This window comes from Pseudorca crassidens, chromosome 13, assembly GCF_039906515.1.
Source record: "Pseudorca crassidens isolate mPseCra1 chromosome 13, mPseCra1.hap1, whole genome shotgun sequence".
NCBI lineage: Eukaryota > Metazoa > Chordata > Mammalia > Artiodactyla > Delphinidae > Pseudorca > Pseudorca crassidens.
Window position 1 is genome coordinate 52924454 of NC_090308.1, and position 18172 is coordinate 52942625.

The 18172-nt window shown below is 42.7% G+C and overlaps 1 protein-coding gene across 1 annotated transcript in view; it reads left to right on the top strand.

Moving 5' to 3' along the window:
- Positions 1-18172, top strand: part of PREP (prolyl endopeptidase) — a 136087-nt gene that overhangs the window by 55499 nt on the left and 62416 nt on the right. The window contains exons 8-9 of the mRNA XM_067702459.1: positions 10559-10750; positions 14878-15075. Of these exons, the coding sequence (XP_067558560.1) occupies positions 10559-10750; positions 14878-15075 (390 nt within the window). The remainder of the gene's footprint in view (positions 1-10558; positions 10751-14877; positions 15076-18172) is intronic.

An 18172-nucleotide genomic window follows, 5' to 3' on the forward strand; every position in this document is an offset into this window, starting at 1 on the left:
TAAAACCGGATTCATAATCAGAAAAGAGGCCTTACATCAAAGAACACAGGAAGAGGTGTGCCTCTCGTGGGAGATGTGTTTAATTTTGCAGGTTGATAACTGAGAATTCCAGGGAGCATATGCCCAGTTGGTGACTGTGACTGCCACCTAGGATCTTTTTCTTGCTGTTTCCTTACTGCTCCCCCATTTTTGTTTCCCTGTTTAAACTAAGGAGAAGAATAATTAACATTTAAGTTAAATGCTAAATACGCTAGTTAACTGAAATAGTAGGTGAGTTAAACCTGAATAGCTGGTGACTGAAAACTAAATCCAGTGTTACAAAATCGTTAATGTTATATTGCTGAAATTGATATCCCTTTTGATAACCTCAGGTCTTTCTGTTATAATTTTAATCATTTTTACCTTAAAGTCAGGGAGATTTATCAGTATTTTACTGTACATTAATTTTTTATTTGTTAGGGGACCACTAAATTGCCTGTCTGGAGAACTAAATAATTTCACTTAAGCTCTTTTATAACATTTCCATCATCTTTGTCTCCCAGGAAACCTTTCTGCCTGTGTGCAGTTTAAAATAAGAAGCGCAAAAAAGTGGCCAATGGCTACTTAATATCATAGAAAAAGATAAAAGGAAAACAAAACTACATAAATACAGAATGGAAAAAAATCTTAGAATGTTGAGAATTAAAAGTGTTCTCTCTGATTATGATTTACATTCATCATGTCAATTTGATTTTCTGTTCAAGGACTGACCTTCTTACTACGTGCTGCTCTGTGAGCTTAATCTCTCTCCTGTTACCCTTTGCCTCTCTTCGGAGAACCTCATTTCTGCCATTTACATTTGCAGTATTTTTACTTAGTAGTAATACGAACACATTTCTTGCAAACAATGGGCCGTAGCCTTTCCACAGGAACTGCAGTTCCTGTAGCTGCTCCTGTCCTTACCTGTCTGAACAGGTAACTCCCCTGACTCACTTCACTCGCCACTGTATGGAAATGGCACTAGGCCCATCATCTGGGCATTAGAAATCTGCATAATTTTCCACGTGTTCAAAACGGCTAAGCAGGCCCCCTCCAAAGAATATGACACCCTCTTTTGCGCTGGCTGCCAGAGACGTGTTCCAAGTCACTATCGGCTTTCTCTGGGAGAAGAGGGACTTCTGCCCTAGAAGTTACCATGCTTCCTCATGCTTTTGGTTGATACTTTTCCCTCTGTAGTTGGCCCTTCTTCCCCTTTCCCCTATTCTGATTTCTTTTTCTCTCCATATAAAAACACCGTGTGAGTATTTTTGAGCTGCATGAGATCAGGGATCTTGTCTGTCTTGCTCTTCTCGGAGTCCCCAGCACCTAGAACAGTGCCTGATGACAGCAAAGATTCTCTCCTTGACCAGACTTTAGTCAGGCTCCTCTGAGCCTCTTCTCAATTAGGTCTCAGCCTTAGTTCCTTGCCCCCCACCCTCCTTGCTTGGCCTACATAGCCCAGTTGTTGTGAGAATCCTGCTAAGTCAGTTTAAAGACAGTCCCTTACCCCTGATATCTGATCAAATTCCTCATTCCCCTGTCCATTCCCCACATGCTTGACCTGCCTTCAACAAGAATCCCCCTACCCTGATATCTTCTCTTAGTAAATTTTGATCACCAATCCCCTCATTCTGCCCATTGGCTATAAATCTCCAGCCGTCTTTTCTGTATTTGAGTTCAGCCTGACGTCTGTCCCTAATTGCAGTAGTCTTGACACCTATCACAATAGTCCTGAATAAAGTCTTCTTTACCTTTTTACAAGTGTCAGAGTAACTTTTCTTTAACACAGACTCATAGTAAGTGGGCACCAGCTCGTCTCCAGCCACTTCCCTCACCCCTTGAGGATCCCGTGCTCAGGTGTCCCTGCTTGAGAAGCCGTCCTCCATCTGTAACTGTTCATTTACTTGTATTTTGGATCTTTACCCTTCTGGCCTCCATGCTGTTTTAAATTAAACTTTTGTCCTTTATTTAACCCTGAGAACAATCAAAAAGTACAGACCACGTTTCTCCAGTCCTGTGTATTACATGAGCAGAAGATTTCTGCTTCTCTTATTTAAAATTGAAAGTAAAAAGGTATCAAGGTATCACTTAGGACACCGGGGAGGCATGACATTTTATTAGTTCTGCAATGGAAAAGACAGCTGTGTCTTGACTCCTGTGATTCTTAATGGGATTCATGCATGCAGATTAGTTGAAATTAATCATCCTGAACCTTGCAAGAAAATGATTTTGTCTGGATTTTCTTAGTTATATTTTCTGTACCTTTCTAAATCAAGACTATTTCTTTTGAGAGAGATATATATATATATATACACACATATATACACACACACACACACACACACATACATACACACTTTGTTTCCTAAATTTCTTATAAATATTTTGAATACATAGAGTTATTTCATGTAGACTAAATTTAGAATAAATTTTCACGTATTTTTTACGTTACAGTTAAAGACAACTCAGAGTTGTCTGTTTTCACTCCAATATGTGGGCTTCTAAAATTTTTAATGGAAACTTAATTTAGGGACTTCCTGGCGGTCCAGTGGTTAACACTCCATACTTCTAATGCAGGGGGCGTGGGTCAAGGAACTGAGATCCCACATGCTACACAGCGCAGCCCAAAAATATATATATATTAAATAAATAAATACTTTGAGGAAGAGCTACAATTTAAAAGTTTCTGAATTCCAAATCAATGCACCTAATAAAGTTTCATTTTAAAAAAATGAAAAGAAATAAAAGTTAATTTTATACCCTAAAAATATAAAAGATGGTTTTCAGCGCTTACACATATTTAACTTAGTGTATTAATTTCTAACTATTCTTATTGGAAAAGTGGAAGACACTACTAACTTCTTTTAAATTTGGTTACTTCTGTTGTCTTTACATTATCAAGAAGTGTATGTAAGGTTCAGTCTGAAATGTAGGATTGTGTGAACGTTATATTTAGTCATGAAGCAGACATTAATTGGTGCCCACTTTGTGCCAGGCGCTGTGTTGGGTGATGGCAGTGATGACAGCCCATCCCCGCCGGGTGTGTGCTCCCCGTCGGCTGGACAGAGGCCATGAGACGGCCAGTGCACAGCATCAGGTCTTATCAGTTGTGCTGTCGTCAAGCATACATGCCCAGGCTCAGAGTTAGGACCTCTCTGGAGTTTGGAAACTCTAGACTCACTTCTCTCTGTTGTCTGTCTTTTTTTTAAATTATTTATTTATTTATTTATTTGGCTGCATCAGGTCTTAGTTGAGGCACATGGGATTTTCATTGCGGCATGCGGGATCTTTTGTTTCAGCACACGGGCTTCTCTCTAGTTGTGGCACACAGGCTCAGTAGTTGCGGCGCGCAGGTTCAGTTGCCCCGCAGCATGTGGGATCTTAGTTCCCTGACCAGGGATTGAACCTGCCTCCCCTGCACTGGTAGGCGGATTCTTAACCACTGGACCACCGTGAAAGTCCCTCTGTTGTCTCTTTTGTTCGTTCTCTTTTCTTTTGGGTTCTTTCATTTTTCTGTAGAAGGTCAGATACTTTATTCTCTATTTTATAGGATAGTCAGCAGTAAGAGACACTGACCATTTGGCCCTATTCTGAATTAACGTACAACTATATCAGGGGTTTTTAAATAGAATCCGTAGGAAGTAATTGTTAGGTGCAAAGAACTATAAATGTCTAAAATCCTTGTTGTTGGTAATTTAACACCCTTCTTTTTCAGTGTAGCTATCCTTAAAATGGACCTGAAATGGTCTTTGCTCACGTCACAGCATTTATGAAGGGTTTAGGGGGAAAAGATGGGTGATGCTGACATACTGATTTTTGTAAGGAAATAGCAGTATATCCTATACCTCACCCAGACTTTCACTAACCTGTCTCTCAGCTTTTTCCTTTTTTGCTGAAAGTTTGATCATTTTCAGCACTCACCATGTGTTCATTTTAATGCTTTCATGTCTTTAAAGAAAACTGGCTTTCTCCTGCATGAGAAATCAATCTACCCTACGTGCTAACATAGAACTACAAAAGGAAGCTCAGTGTTTATCAGACACTTAAATTGTTCACTCAGCCATCTCTGGCATTACGAGGCAGATGACCTCTTGTTTCTAGGTAGCTGGGACAATTTTGACTCCCATGTTCATGCCTGGTGGGGCTGGACATCTTTTGGAGATGGAGAGGAAAGGAGGAGATAAACATTCCAGAAGCTTGAAACAGATGAGTTGTCTAAAGTTTAGCAAAGTCATCAGGGTGTTAAAAGTCAGACCAACAGGGGAGGAGGGCTTCTGTGAAAGGCAGGGAATTATTAGAAAATAAGTCTGTGTTTCAGAGAGGGAATGCCAACAACCCAAAAGAATTGGAACGTCGAAAGACAGTATAAAAATAAGCAAAAAACATGAATTTTGAAGTAAAATATGAAGTACTAGTGATAAAAGTAATAATTTTACTAATTTTTAAGTTAGTGATTATAAAGGCCTTTTCTAGGAAAATGGCTATGTGCCCTGAGAGATGGAAACTAGATTTTATTAGTTCGCCGTTAGCAAACAGTGCTGTTCAGAAGCCACGTTCAGCTTATTTTTGTCACTTGAAGAATGCTGGGGTTATTTGGGATGGTAGTAAGTATTGTTTATTTAGCATTTCCTGTGTGCCAGGTCCTGAGCTATGCGTGTCGATATTTCACTGTCTTCTTAACAACCTCTGAGGAGCACATGTTGTTATCCCAAGGAAACTGAGGCTGGTGAGGCCAATTAGCTTTCCTGATGCCATTGTAAGATTCAGACCCAGGTCGGTTGAATTCCACGCCCATGCTCTAACCGTCACCATGTGGCAGTTGTGACAGAATGGAGGCATCAGGCCAGAGAGGGCAGCAGACTTCTGCTCTCCTCAGCCCTAGAGCATGAGCTGTGCATGTCTGCATCAGTTACTGTTGTTAGAGGCCAGACCCGCTGTTTTGTCAAATGTAAGCGCACTTTTTAGCTCCTATCACAAGAGAGCTTACAAAACGTTTTCTAGGCGATGTAGTTAATACCATTGATTTTCAAAGAAAGCAATCCAAGTCATGACTTCGCTCTATGGAAAGTTTTAGATTACTTATTTTAAGCTCACCTTCACTCAGTAAACAAATCATTCCCCCACCAAGAAGCAGGTTTATAAAAAGTAATTTTAGGGCTTCCCTGGTGGCGCAGTGGTTGAGAGTCCTGCCAATGCAGGGGACATGAGTTCGTGCCCCGGTCTGGGAAGATCCCACATGCCGTGGAGCGGCTGGGTCCGTGAGCCATGGCCACTGAGCCTGCGCGTCTGGAGCCTGTGCTCCTCAACAGGAGAGGCCACAACAGTGAGAGGCCCGCGTACCGCAAAAAAAAAAAAGTAAGTTTAACTTGAATGTGGAGAAGTTTGGGAATCGAATTCTGTTGGCTTCAGAGGGAAGAATACCACTTCCAGACAAAAAGACCTCAGAAAAAGTGGGCAAAAAGTGAGATGGTTGGAGAGTCTAGCCACATCTCTTTTTTTTAAGTACCTTTCCTATTTCCCATTAAATCAACAGTGTTTTAACGTGTGAATAGCAAAACTGAATGAGCCCCATTGTTCAACTGGAATACCTTTTCTCTTAAATTATCTTGTGGCCAAAGCCTGAGGAGCAAAGGTTTCCGGAGAGCCAAAGGATTTCATGAGTCCTCATTTTAAATATGCTGCCCTGTGAGCCTGTACTTCGAACAGCTTTTCAGATTTTAATGGATTTGTAAAAATCCAGCCACATTCCTAAGTCTGCATGAATATATGACTTGTGTGTATTTATGACTAATGTTAATGCTTCAGAAATTGGTGGCAGTTAATGGCCACAAACTTTTTTATTGTTTTGGTGCTCTTTGGAGCTGGGTTATTTAAAACAAGTGCACCACATCTTGAGGTTCACCTGACTATACAGAGGTACTGAAGGAAATTTCTGCTGTGTTTTGCCTTTGGTGGATGTTTCCGTGACTTTTTTGCAGGCAGGGGGAGGTAGGGTCATAATAAATACCACTGCAATGGCTGAAAGACCTTTTCGGCAGAAACCGTAAGATGGTTACTTTGAGAAATAAAGGTTTCACATCAGAAGATGTTTTATTGTCAGGGGAACACTTAAAGAATCTGACATTTCCCTGAACCAAGACTCTGTGTCTACAAATGTCACAGTCCAGAAAATTGTGTTTCATCATTCTTATTATAAACAAATGTAGCTTTCTGACTATCTGCACATTTTGCATTACCAACTAATTTTTTAGCTTATTCTTATAAGGAATAGTCTTTGGGTTTCTTTTCCTTTTAAAGTATTGTTTTATGTAAACTAAGATGCCGTTTTCTTTGCATGGATCACCTGCTTTTGAGGTTAGCAGTTTGTCACTGGACAAGAAAATGTTTGGCTCAGATGCAGAACTTAATTGTTTATGGAAATTAATTGTAAGGATTTCTGTTGTAGGAGTGTAGCAGACGATACACTCTGAATAATCTCCCAGTTGAAACAACTGAAATGTTGTAAAGAGTTAATAAAGCATCTTACTAAGTATATTGCTAATTGGCACAAAGGACGAGAAATCATAAAGACAAAATGAAAGCAGGAGTCCTGGGATATAAGCTGGATTGTCCCAGAATGTTTCTGCTGGGCCTTGAGGCTGAGCTTCCCTTTGGTGGTGGTGTGAGGATTATTGAGAAATAAACCCGCCAGTGTTGGAGCCAGGGAGGAGGGGAGAGGCAGGGTATAGTAAGAAAACCTGCCTTGGAGGTTTGTCTCTACCTTGGAGGCAGGATGTGAATTCTCCTAAAACATGAGAAGGGCTGACCTTCACGTGGGTGCAAGTTGAATTGATTGTCTCGATGAGGTCCAAAAATCCTCATGCCAAGAATTTAAAGTGCTCCCAGGTTGGTTGCCTCCCAAGAGGCAAACAGAAGCCATATACACATCTTGTCTGAAATAGTGTCCCTTCAACGCAGGCCTTCAAGAATTCTCACAGTGTTCCAAGGGAAGTCAGTTCACAATCAGAAATCACAGAGCAGATGAAGAAATTCACCAGCATGAGAAGTAGAGCCAGCAGAGTCACACCAGAGTGGAATTATCAGATTTCTACTGTAAAATAAGTGTGTAAATACACTTTTTAAAATAGTGATGCTGCTTTTTAAAAAAAATAAATGAGAAGCTTGGAAACATAAGCAAGAAACAAGATATTGTCAATAATGACCAAACCTATTTGGAAGAGGATGAAGTAGAACTTCTAAAAATAGAAAAATGATTAACATTAAAAATTAAGTTATTAGATTAAAGAAGAGATTAGACATAGCTGAAGAGAGAACTAGTGAAATGAATATTAAAATAAATTACATAGAATGCAGCCCACCAAGAGGTGGAAAGCATATGAGTGGTTAAGAGACACAGAGAAGAGCAAATTGGGGCCCTCCAGTCTGCAGAAGACAACTGGCCAAAGATGTCAAAACGAAAATGATGTAGCTGTCTTAATATCCAAGTAGACTTCAAAGCAAAATGCATTACTAGAGATAAAACTCTATAATCATAAAAGGTTCAATTCAGTTTTATTTAGATATAATAATTCTAACTGTATATATCTAAGAGCATGATTTCAAAATACAGAGAGTAAAAGTTAACAGAAATACAAATAATAATGGACAAATCTACAATCATAGAGAAACATTTTAACAGACCTTTTCTTTGACTGATAGAAAAAATGGCCCTCTAAATCAGTAAATATATAGATTTGAACAAAAGATTAACAAATTACTTAGTAGACATTCTTAGCATATCACAGGGAAGGTCTGCAAAATACACGTTCTTTTTGGTCACATACAGGAACATTTTAAAATCATTTAAGAAAAAAAAAGATAGGCCACAAAGCTTTTCTCAACAGATTTAAAAAGATTGAAATCATACAGAGTATGTTCTTTGTATACAGTAAGATTTAACCAGAAGTCAGTAACGATAACCAGAGGATGAATAATCTCACAAACATAATGTGAGGTCAGATATCAAGAACAGAAAGAAATCAGACACAAAAGAATAATGTGGTATGGTTTCATTCTATTAGAAGTTCAAAAATGAGGCAAAATTAGACTGTAGTGTTTGTGGCTGCATGTTAAGGCAGAAAACGAACAAAGAAAAATAAGAAAATGATTATCATAAAAGGGTGATAATTTCCTTCAGGAGGGAGGGGGCTTGTTCAGAGCATCACAGCACAAGAAGTTCCTTCTTGTTCTGTCATCAAAAATGTATCAACTGTCCTTAAGTGCTTATTCTTTAGATGAACTTCAGAATGATGTTGTCAGATTCCCTAAAAAGCTCATTTGGATTTTGGAATTGGAATTGTGTTAAATTTGTAGATTTCTTCTGGAATTATTTGCACCTTTGAAATACTGAGTCTTCCTATCTAGGGATATGGTATGTGTTTCCAGTTATCCAGGTTTTGTTTGTTGTTGTTGTTTAAGATTCCTTAGAAAAATTTTAGAGCTTTTCTCATAGAGTCCACATTTCTTGTTAAGCACATTCTTAAGTATTCATTAATTTTACTGCTAATATAAATGAGGTCCCCTGTCCCCACCATGTTTTCCAACTGCTATTGCTAACGTGGAAAAGCTGTAGATTTTTTTTAACTGCCTATCTTATTATTAGTTTTAATTCCAGCCGTTTATTTTAAAATAATATTTGTTGAGGTTTTTGTTGTAGGGTAGGTATTAGTCACTTTATAATTGTCACATTTACTTGCTGTTTCTCGTCTACAGTTGAGAAAATGAGGCTCAGCAAGGTATAAAGAGATTGTTCAAGGTCACACAGCTAAATTGTCATTGGAGCTGGGGTTTCCATTCAGTTATATCTAACTGAAAAACTCTCTACCATGGGATTATATTTTCCCTGATTAATTTAATTCAACAACAAATTATATAAAGATATTATGTTATAGAAATGAATGAGACAATGAACGTAAACTCGCCAGGAATATAAATGAACGATCTAAATTAATGTAGCAATTTCATTGTGAAATCGAAGGTAGGAGATTAATTGGAGAATAGCTGAGATCCGGCATTGCCTTTGAGCAGTTTAGAAGTCATAGAGCTTTTTCGTTTATAAGATTTTTGAGATGTCCTCTAAACATTTATGTCTGATACATTATGAACCAGATGTCTTCCCAGTGGATTTTTTTTTTTTTAATATTAACAGTGACATTTAGTGAGCCGTTTAAATGATGATGATGGGGGACACATTTAAGATCTCTCTGTAGTGTTGACCTTCTCCAGACTAGTTCTTAGAACAGAAGGACTGGAAAGTGTTCGTCCTTGCATTCAACACCAATTTTATTTTGCACCTTTGAAGGTGCCACTCTGTCTGGGTGCTGAGTATTAAATAGTGAATAAAAAAGTCAAATTATAGACAAGCAAATTAGGTACAGTTGACCCTTGAACCACGTGGAGGTTACAGTTGGCCCCCTGGATACATGGTCCCTCTGCGTCCATGGATTCAACCAACTGCAGATCAGGTAGTACTGCAGTATTTACTATTGAAAATAACCCCCTATAAGGGAACCCACGCAATTCAAACCCATGTTGTTCAAGGCTCAGGTGTACATATCTTGAGAGAAGTGCTGTGAAGAAATGATCTGGGTGCAGGTGAGAGGTACCTAGCCATTTGAGAGTGGGGTAGGCAAGGGAAACAGCTTGTGACAAGGCCCTGAAGTGAAGCATGTCTTAAGGAACCTAACAAAGGCCACTGTTGCCAGAGGACAGGGAGTGAGGCAACAGTTGGAACATCTGAGGTTAGCCAAGTGGGCAAGGACTGTAACATGCAGGACCATGGAGACCGAAAGAAGGAATTTGGATTTGATTCAAAGAGCAGTGGGGAAATTTCTAGGAAGGGTACCAACAGGGACCAGCTTAGGATATTAAGACATGGTGGTGGCTGCTACCGAGAAGAACAAGAGTGGCAGTGGGCAGAGCATGTGGGAAGCTGATGCCGCACACCAGGGTTTCCCAGCCACGTACTGACATCTGGGGCTAGCTGGCTCTTTGTCCAAGGGGTATCCTGTGCCTTGAAACAGCATCTCCGGCCTCTTCCCACTAGATGCTCGTAGCAGCCCTCCTCTCACTTGCCAAGTTGTAACAATCAAAAGGTCTGCAGACATTTCCAGAAGTCCGCGGGTGGGGGTGAGATCATCCCCAATTGTGAGCCACTGCTCATAACCAGAGGGAAATAAAGACTTGGGGTGGAGTGATGGCAGTAGAGGTAGAAAGACGTGCTTGGATTTGAGACCCTCTCAGGTAGAAGGGGATGTGCCGGATTATGTGGGGTAATGGGCTGAGAGAATTCTCCACTCTCCTTCATTGCCAGGTTTGCGTTATTTGGAAACCTTAAAATTTACCCACATCCGCCCTTGCTCTTTCTCATGCCTTAGGTCTTCCAAATATTGTGTCTGCTTTGTGTTCTATAGACAGAAAAGATCCATCCCCCGCCCCCCACATACAAACCACACCATTTCAAACCCTGGAGAGGTGACAGAGGTGCTTGGTCTCTCACCAGGAATCCTGAAGTGGGTGAAGCTGATCGACAACTTCGAAGGGGAATATGACTATGTAACCAACGAGGGCACGGTGTTCACGTTCAAGACAAATCGTCATTCTCCCAACTACCGCCTGATCAACATTGACTTCACAGATCCCGAGGAGTCCAGGTGGAAGGTGCTTGTTCCCGAGCACGAGAAAGACGTCTTGGGTAAGAGTACGTGCCGATTGGAAGTTGTGCTTTTGTTTCTGGTTAGAACGTCAGGAAGTTGGTGCATCTCTCATTCTCCGGTGACCGGTTACAAGGTGAAGAACCTTCAACCTCTAATTGTGAAATGTCTCAGTAGCGCAACTAGGTGTTTACCGTGTGACATCTTTGTAGTTAGTACAATACTGTGTGGGGTCTTCAAAAAGAATCCAGACCTTCAAAGGTAGTGCTTTTCTTTTATTAGAAAAAAAAGTATCGGCTGTCTTTGTGTAGTTATTGTCTGATAATCACTAATGTTTAGTTTTTTTTAAATCAGTTGGATTCAGAATCCTTAGCTTTTAGCTTCTGAATAAGCTTTGGCTGTTCATAGGACACCTATTGTAGATCTTAGGGTGGATTTACAGTCCTCTTACTGGAAAAGAGAAGAGACTCTTGTCAGAGTTAATTGAAATACATTGCACTTGATGCTGTGCGCACTGCGCTACAGTAACCTCTTGAGAGCCTCAGTTCTTTATCTGTCATGTTTCAGAGTTCCTTTAAGTTCCCATTACTGATTTTCTCAGTGATTTTTCCAAAAATAATATACTGCTTTATAAGTTACTTCTTGCCTGAAAGCTGGATTTAAAATGAGACTCTCTAATTTTGTTACACTTTTTGACACAAAAGGAGAGTCGAGTACGTTCAAGCCAGTGAAGAGTTTGCTTGTGGAGGTGAACTTCTGCTGATGGGTTGAATGGGGATAAAATCTAGGGCCATCCCCAAATGGGAAGGTATAAGGTGTATATAATCAGGAAAATAATTCCTTTTGAGAGCTGCAGAGTGGCCCGTTGTCACATAAAGCAGTCCTGGCATGGGTTTTTCAGTGAATTAAGGCACAAGTATTGGAGTCAGATCCAGGTGCACATCCTGGAAAAGTAAGGACGTCTTCCGCACTGGCTCAAGGCAGTGTGCTCTACGCCTGCAGATATTTCAGCCTGGCCTTGCTTAGCGGGTAGAGCGGAAGGTGGTCAGCTGATTACAGCTGAGTCTCTGAGCGCTTCCCAAGGGCGCTCCCGCCGGGCCCTTGCTTGGGCAGTTCCCTTGGCCCTGGAGGAAGCGCTGCTCTGGGTGTTTGCCTGGGATCCCCTTCACCCCTGGGCTTCTGGCTCATCCCTCCGCCTGCTTCTGTAAAGAGGTCTGCAACACCTCAGGCAGTTCTGTCAGACAGGACCCAAGGCAGCCCCACCCATGCTCTTTCCTACACAACCCCCATTTGCAGCCCCAGGGCAGCAGCCCATCCCGGGCTCCTCCACAGTCCACAGTCCATACGTGCTTCTCAGCTTTGGATTAGGCACCGGTGCTCTGTCTCTCTCAGGCTGGGGTTTTCCCCAGCGGGGCGGGGGACTTACAGCATGACAGGGGCTCTTTCCAAGGAAATCGCTTCACCCTGTGTCCTCAAAACCTTCCATTCCGTCTCTGACCCTCGTATATTTGGTTGAGGGACCCACGAATCCTAGAACAGGTTTTCTGCCTTTTCCATGAACACCTTCATGCGACTTTGGTAACCTGATGACTTCTGTCCAAACTGAGACAGAATGTCCCCCCCAAGGGAGCCAGCATTTAGTGAGTGCTTCCTAAGTGCCACAGGAGGGGCCCTCAGGCCTTGGGGGGTCCAAGGGAGACTTGGTGGGCATGTCTTCCTGAAGAGTGAGTGCCCTCGGTGTTTTTCAGGTTCGAGTCAGGTTGGAACAGCGATTCTCACGTAGGGAAGCATCAGAGATACAAATATTTCCCAAGGCGTGTGAATTTTCTGCCTTTTAAAGCCCCCCTAAGGCAGTTTTAACTGTACCTTAAGGTGACATCCCATCTCACTTGCAGATCTAATGAAATGCAAATCAAGGTTATATTTTTATAACCTTTCCTCTAAAAGGTTATAAGTTCTTTAGACTGGAAAGGGGAAACCTTCCATATTCACAGAACTCATCAATTCAAAGAGAAGCACAGTTGAATTTGCAGTGTGTCATTAGCACAGAACGCCCTATTGAGAATAAAAACTAGAGATGAGTCATAAAGTACAGCTGTAAAGTCAGAGCTTTTATTAACGACAGTCTACAAATCACCTTGTCCTTTTCTTATTCACTTCGTCTGTTTTAGAATTCTGATGTACTCGTAGTTAACACAGATTGATTATTTTTGGACAGAAATAATTTACTTCAGTTTTTTTCCCCTTACTTTCCTTAAAACATTAAAGCCACATGACATATATTGCTTGATTGAAGCACTTAAAAAGTCGTATTGGATGAGCAAATTACTTTCAGGTGTAAGAGTTCTTCCTTCTATCCTGACTTGAGGAAAAGTTTGTGGTAGTAATCTAAACCACCCGCCGAGACTGAGGCCCCTGGGGATCCTCAGAGCTCCCTCTGGCCTGTGTCTTGTTGATCATTCATAACGTTATATGCGTGAACTACTAGTTTCTTGGGTTTAAAAATAAGCAGTGTCAAGAGCCCCTTGCCCTGCATCCCACCATGAGACCCAAGAAAGGCTTTTCTTTTCCACGCACTAGAGCTGTTCCCTGCAGCCCTGTCCTTGCTTCCATTTACTAAAGCATCTCTCCCTCTGGATGGCCTGTCCTTAGCGCTGGCCCATCTCATCCGGAGCACGCCGGATTGTGCTTGGTGCCTGCCCCACCCCTGCTTTCTCCTTTCCTCCTCTGCTCACTCACCTCCGCTCTCCCAGCTCCATCTCGGACGGTACCATCACTGAAGCTGCAGCCCTGGACACCGAGGGGCCTCCTGTCTCTGCCTCACTTTCCTGTCCCCACACTTGCCACGTCCTGGTGAGTCTTCCTGGGAGATGCCTTCTGTTTCTTTGCCCCCTCCTCCAGACTTTATCCCCAGCTTGATAAGGTGTTCTGCCCGGCTTCTTACAGTTGTGTGTTCGGGTCTCCCCTCCACCCTCTGTGCACCTCTGTTGTTCTCTGGTCAGTCGTCGGATGCATACATCTGATGCCATCTTTATGTGTGTCACCCTTCTCTCCAACAGTAGCTCCTCAGTAACGGCTGAGTCAGAAAGGCCTAAACTCGCCCCTACCTGGCTCACCCAGTCCCCCATCAAACCACCACTACTGCCCCCGCCCGCCCCCGAATGGAGCAGTGGTTTTCTTCTTCTTTTTTTTTTTTTTGCGGTGTGTGGGCCTCTCACTGCTGTGGCCTCTCCCGTTGCGGAGCACAGGCTCGGCGGCCATGGCTCACAGGCCCAGCCACAGAGTGGAATCTTCCCCTATCGGGGCACGAACCCGTGTCCCCTGCATCAGCAGGCGGACTCCCAACCACTGCGCCACCAGGGAAGCCCGGTTTTCTTCTTGAAAATGGATCTCTACCTCGTTCTTTCTCCCAGTCTCCTTCCCTCGCTCCCTTCCTTCCTGCTGTTGGTTCATTCATGTTCCTTTTCTCTCTCCTCATCCCCAGCTCTGGCCTTCATTCCTTGAGTCATGTTTTCCCACCTTCTCGGCCCCCAGAGAGTTGTCCTGTTCCCGACACCACCAGGCCCCCCGCCTTCACACCCCTGCCCTCCAGACATAATTCAGCATTTGCTCAAGGGCTCTCTCTTATTTGGGGTCCCAACCAACCACTCACTCACCCTTGTTTACAAGTTACTACTTGTATTTTTACGCGATTGTGTCTCAAGGACAGAAATGACCTCATCTTCTTGCTGGTCCGTCCAGCACCCTGTAGGGTATCTGGCACATACATTTACATTTAATACAGTTTGTTGAATAAAGGATCCTGACAGATGTGGATCGTGATTCGGGCTTTGTTGTTTTCCTTCTTATACCTCCTGTAGCGTGATATTGGACACAAAATAGGTAAGCAGGGTTATTTGTATTACACACGTTATCTAGATCATCAAAAACTCCTGGCCCCAGGTGGAGAATATCTTGTTACCTCTGGAGATGACAGTGGCAGTGATTTATTAAAGGGATACGCTGAAAACATGATGCATGATTAACACCAATTATAAAATCACTTGCAAGTCTCACTGCCGCAGAGCACAGTGTTGATTGAACTCAAGAACTATTGTTCGGTGACATGAGTATGTTTTGGGCTAATTTTCAAAACCACATTATGCTTTATCTGTTGTTATCTTTTCAGAGTGGGTAGCTTGCGTCAGGTCCAACTTTTTGGTGTTATGCTACCTCCATAACGTGAAGAACACTCTGCAGCTTCACGACCTAGCCACCGGTGCTCTCCTCAAGACCTTCCCGCTTGAGGTCGGCAGCGTCGTGGGGTACAGCGGTCAGAAGAAGGACACCGAAATCTTCTATCAGTTTACTTCCTTTTTATCTCCAGGTGAGAGTCTTTCCACCAATGTTGTCCAATTTAAAAATCAGACTCACGTTTGGGTTTCTTTTGAGAAATCGAAATACAATGCTGTGTTATTGAAAATCACATACGCTGTATTACAGCCAGAAGTACTTAGTGGGAATATAACAGTAAAACAGACGCTCAGAACAAAGGGAAACACGAACACCTAAAACTGCACTCTCATTCATCTTATATCCTGAGTCTCTCTTCCAGGGACAGGACCATCTGTTGTTCTAGGTTGATGTGAAAAATCAGCATGAACAAGTATAACCTTAGAGTCAGCCTTTGGTCTACAAAACACACACAGTGCAAATAACTAAAAGTGTTATATAAAAATCTGTAGTCACATCTGACATTAATAAATTGTTTTAAAACTGAGAATAAATTCTGCTCTTGTTAAACTGGATTAAAATATAATTGTGAAAGTTTAGTCTTACATCATATGGGGGGGCGGAATTTGTTACTTGGTTCTAGTAGAAAAGGAAACACTTGTAAATTGCAATTTTACGGTATCAGTTAATTTTCCCCAAACTAAACATAGCTTTCTGTATAACTTGTTTTTTTTTTAAGTTGGTCACACTCATTTTGCTTGTTTCGGTTTTTTCCCGTTTCTCCACTTGGCTGCAATGTTTCTGTTACAGCCGAAGCCATAACACATACCCTGATTTATCCCAGGAGCCTGGCTCAGTTGGCAGTGTACCGTTGACTGGGTAGACCCTATCCTGAAAGCAGTCTGGCTGAAAAGATGTCTGCACTTTCCTTGTTTGTTTTTTGAGCTCCTTCATCGTCCTTTTTGTCCTGCCCAGTTTTGTTGCAATAGTTTGGTCCTCAGCAGACGTAGGGGAGAGCGCAGCAGGTGCAGAAGTGGCCTTGTCCTCCTCCTGGGGTTTGGCAGGTGACAGTGATGCCTGATACACTTTTTTTTTTTCGTGCCTCTGAGTCACAGAGCAGGCAGTCTTTAAGGAATCTTATCGTCATGACAGGTTGCCGTCAGGGTTATTAAAACCAAAAGAATGGTGCTCTGTACGTAGGGCTGATGGTACCTCTGGAACACCTAGCAAGCTTTACTTGCCCATGTGCCTTTCAGAGGATCTCAAAGAGATGTGGAAACCACGCCCAGAGCCAGGAGTCTGGAACTGACAGGTCAAGAACCTCACATCAGGGTGTCTCGAGCCTCACCCCTCCTCCCCTGGGGCTTGGGGGACAGTGGCAGCAAGTGGACAGGAACCAAGAGAAGTAGCTTTCCTCCAGAGAGCCATTCTCAACCACTGCCGTGCGATCCACACTTTATTTCCTCAACTTACACTGGTTCCAGAAATTTGACTTTGGAAAACCTCATAGCCTTGAAACAGTGACAATGGATAAAGGGCAATGAGGAGAACAGAGCAGCGCTGACTCACCTGCTCGTCATAAAAGCCAGAGTCCCCAGAGGCCTGTAAACCACCTTCAGTGACCCCATGTGGCCATTTATTTCAGGAACAAGTTCATCATTACCCAGGGCTGAAAGGGCTCACTGTCCCAGCATAAAATGATGAGTTCTGTACCAAGCAGTGAAATCCTATCCGTGACCGTGGCCGTGCGGTTTGGAAAGAGGAGTGTGTTGTCAGTGCTGTATGGACAGGACGCTCCTGAGCAAGCTTTAATTTGGTGCTGCCGTTCTTTGTTCTTCTCCTTTGTCTTTTCTTACTCGTTTTGCCTCCTGCTTTTTCTTTTCTCTCCTTCATGTAATTTGATATCTAAAACCGGAGAACGGGGCTTCCAGACTCAGGCCTTCTTATCCAAATGTAAAGATGGCCATCAGACAATTAAACTAGATTCCTCGAAAGCAGGAATGGCAGTGTGTACATATACACTCCCACATACATGCATGTCCGCTCAAAGGCTGTCTGGCGCTGGTCTCTGAAGATTGGCTGTCCACTACTGCAGTAAACAGCAGAGACACTAAATTATAAATAAAGCCCTGGGGCCAAAAACACCTGCAGTGCCAGCTGCTGTGGACACGTGGTACGTCTGGCAGGTGAACACCAGCTGACCGTTTCCCATGGAGGTACATAGTGGAGACACGTCTTGAGCCAAGCCATTTGTACCTTGAGTCGCACTTGGAAGAACAGAGGCAGCCAGGGCGGTTTGGAGCACGATACACTTATTCCCTGTGGCTCAAACCACTTAGTGGTCGAGCCGACTGATTCTGTACTCATGGAACCTTGAGCGTTGTCTAAGGCTCACTCCAGACTTGCGTGTGTTGTAATAATCCAGTATAGGCGTCCCAGTTGCATGGCTCTGAGAGACAGGGAGAAGAAATCAAAGAACCTTTCCCAGGCTCTTTGGGAAAGGCATAAAAATGTTTCAAGACTTTATTTTTTTAGAGCAGTTTTAGGTCCACAGCAAACCTGAAGGGCTGGTACAGAGATTTCCTATGCACTCTCTGCCCCACACACGCACTACCTTTGCCGTCATCAGCATCCCTGCTACAGGGTACATCCCCTGTGACAACTGATGAACCTGCATGGACACACATCCTAGTTGCCTGAAATCCGTGACTTACCTTAGGAGTCACTCTTGGTGCTGTACATTCTAAGTTTGGAGAAATGTATGACGACGTGTATCCATCATTATGATACCATGCAGAGTGTTTTCAGTGCCCTTAAAAGCCTCTGTGCTCAGCCCTTTTCATCCCTTCCCCCCGCCAAGCCCCTAACAACCACTGACCTTTTCACTATCTCCATAGCTTTGCCTTTTCCAGAATGTCATGTAGTGGACTCATAGATTACGTAGCCTTTTCAGGTTGGCTCCTTCACTTAGTAATATGAGTTTAAGGTTGTTCCGTGGCTTGATGGCTTATTTCTTTCTAGCACTGAGTAATATTCCATTGCTTGGATGTCCCACAGTTTATTTACACATTCACCTACTGAAGGACATCTTGGTTGCTCCCAGCTTTTGGCAATCATTAATAGAGCTGCTGTAAACATCTGTGTACAGGTTCTTGTGTGGACATGTTTTCGACTCCATTGGGTAAATGACCAAGGAGTGCAAACAATTTTTGAGAGACTTGTTTTAGTTTGTGGGGGTTTTTTCTTTTAAT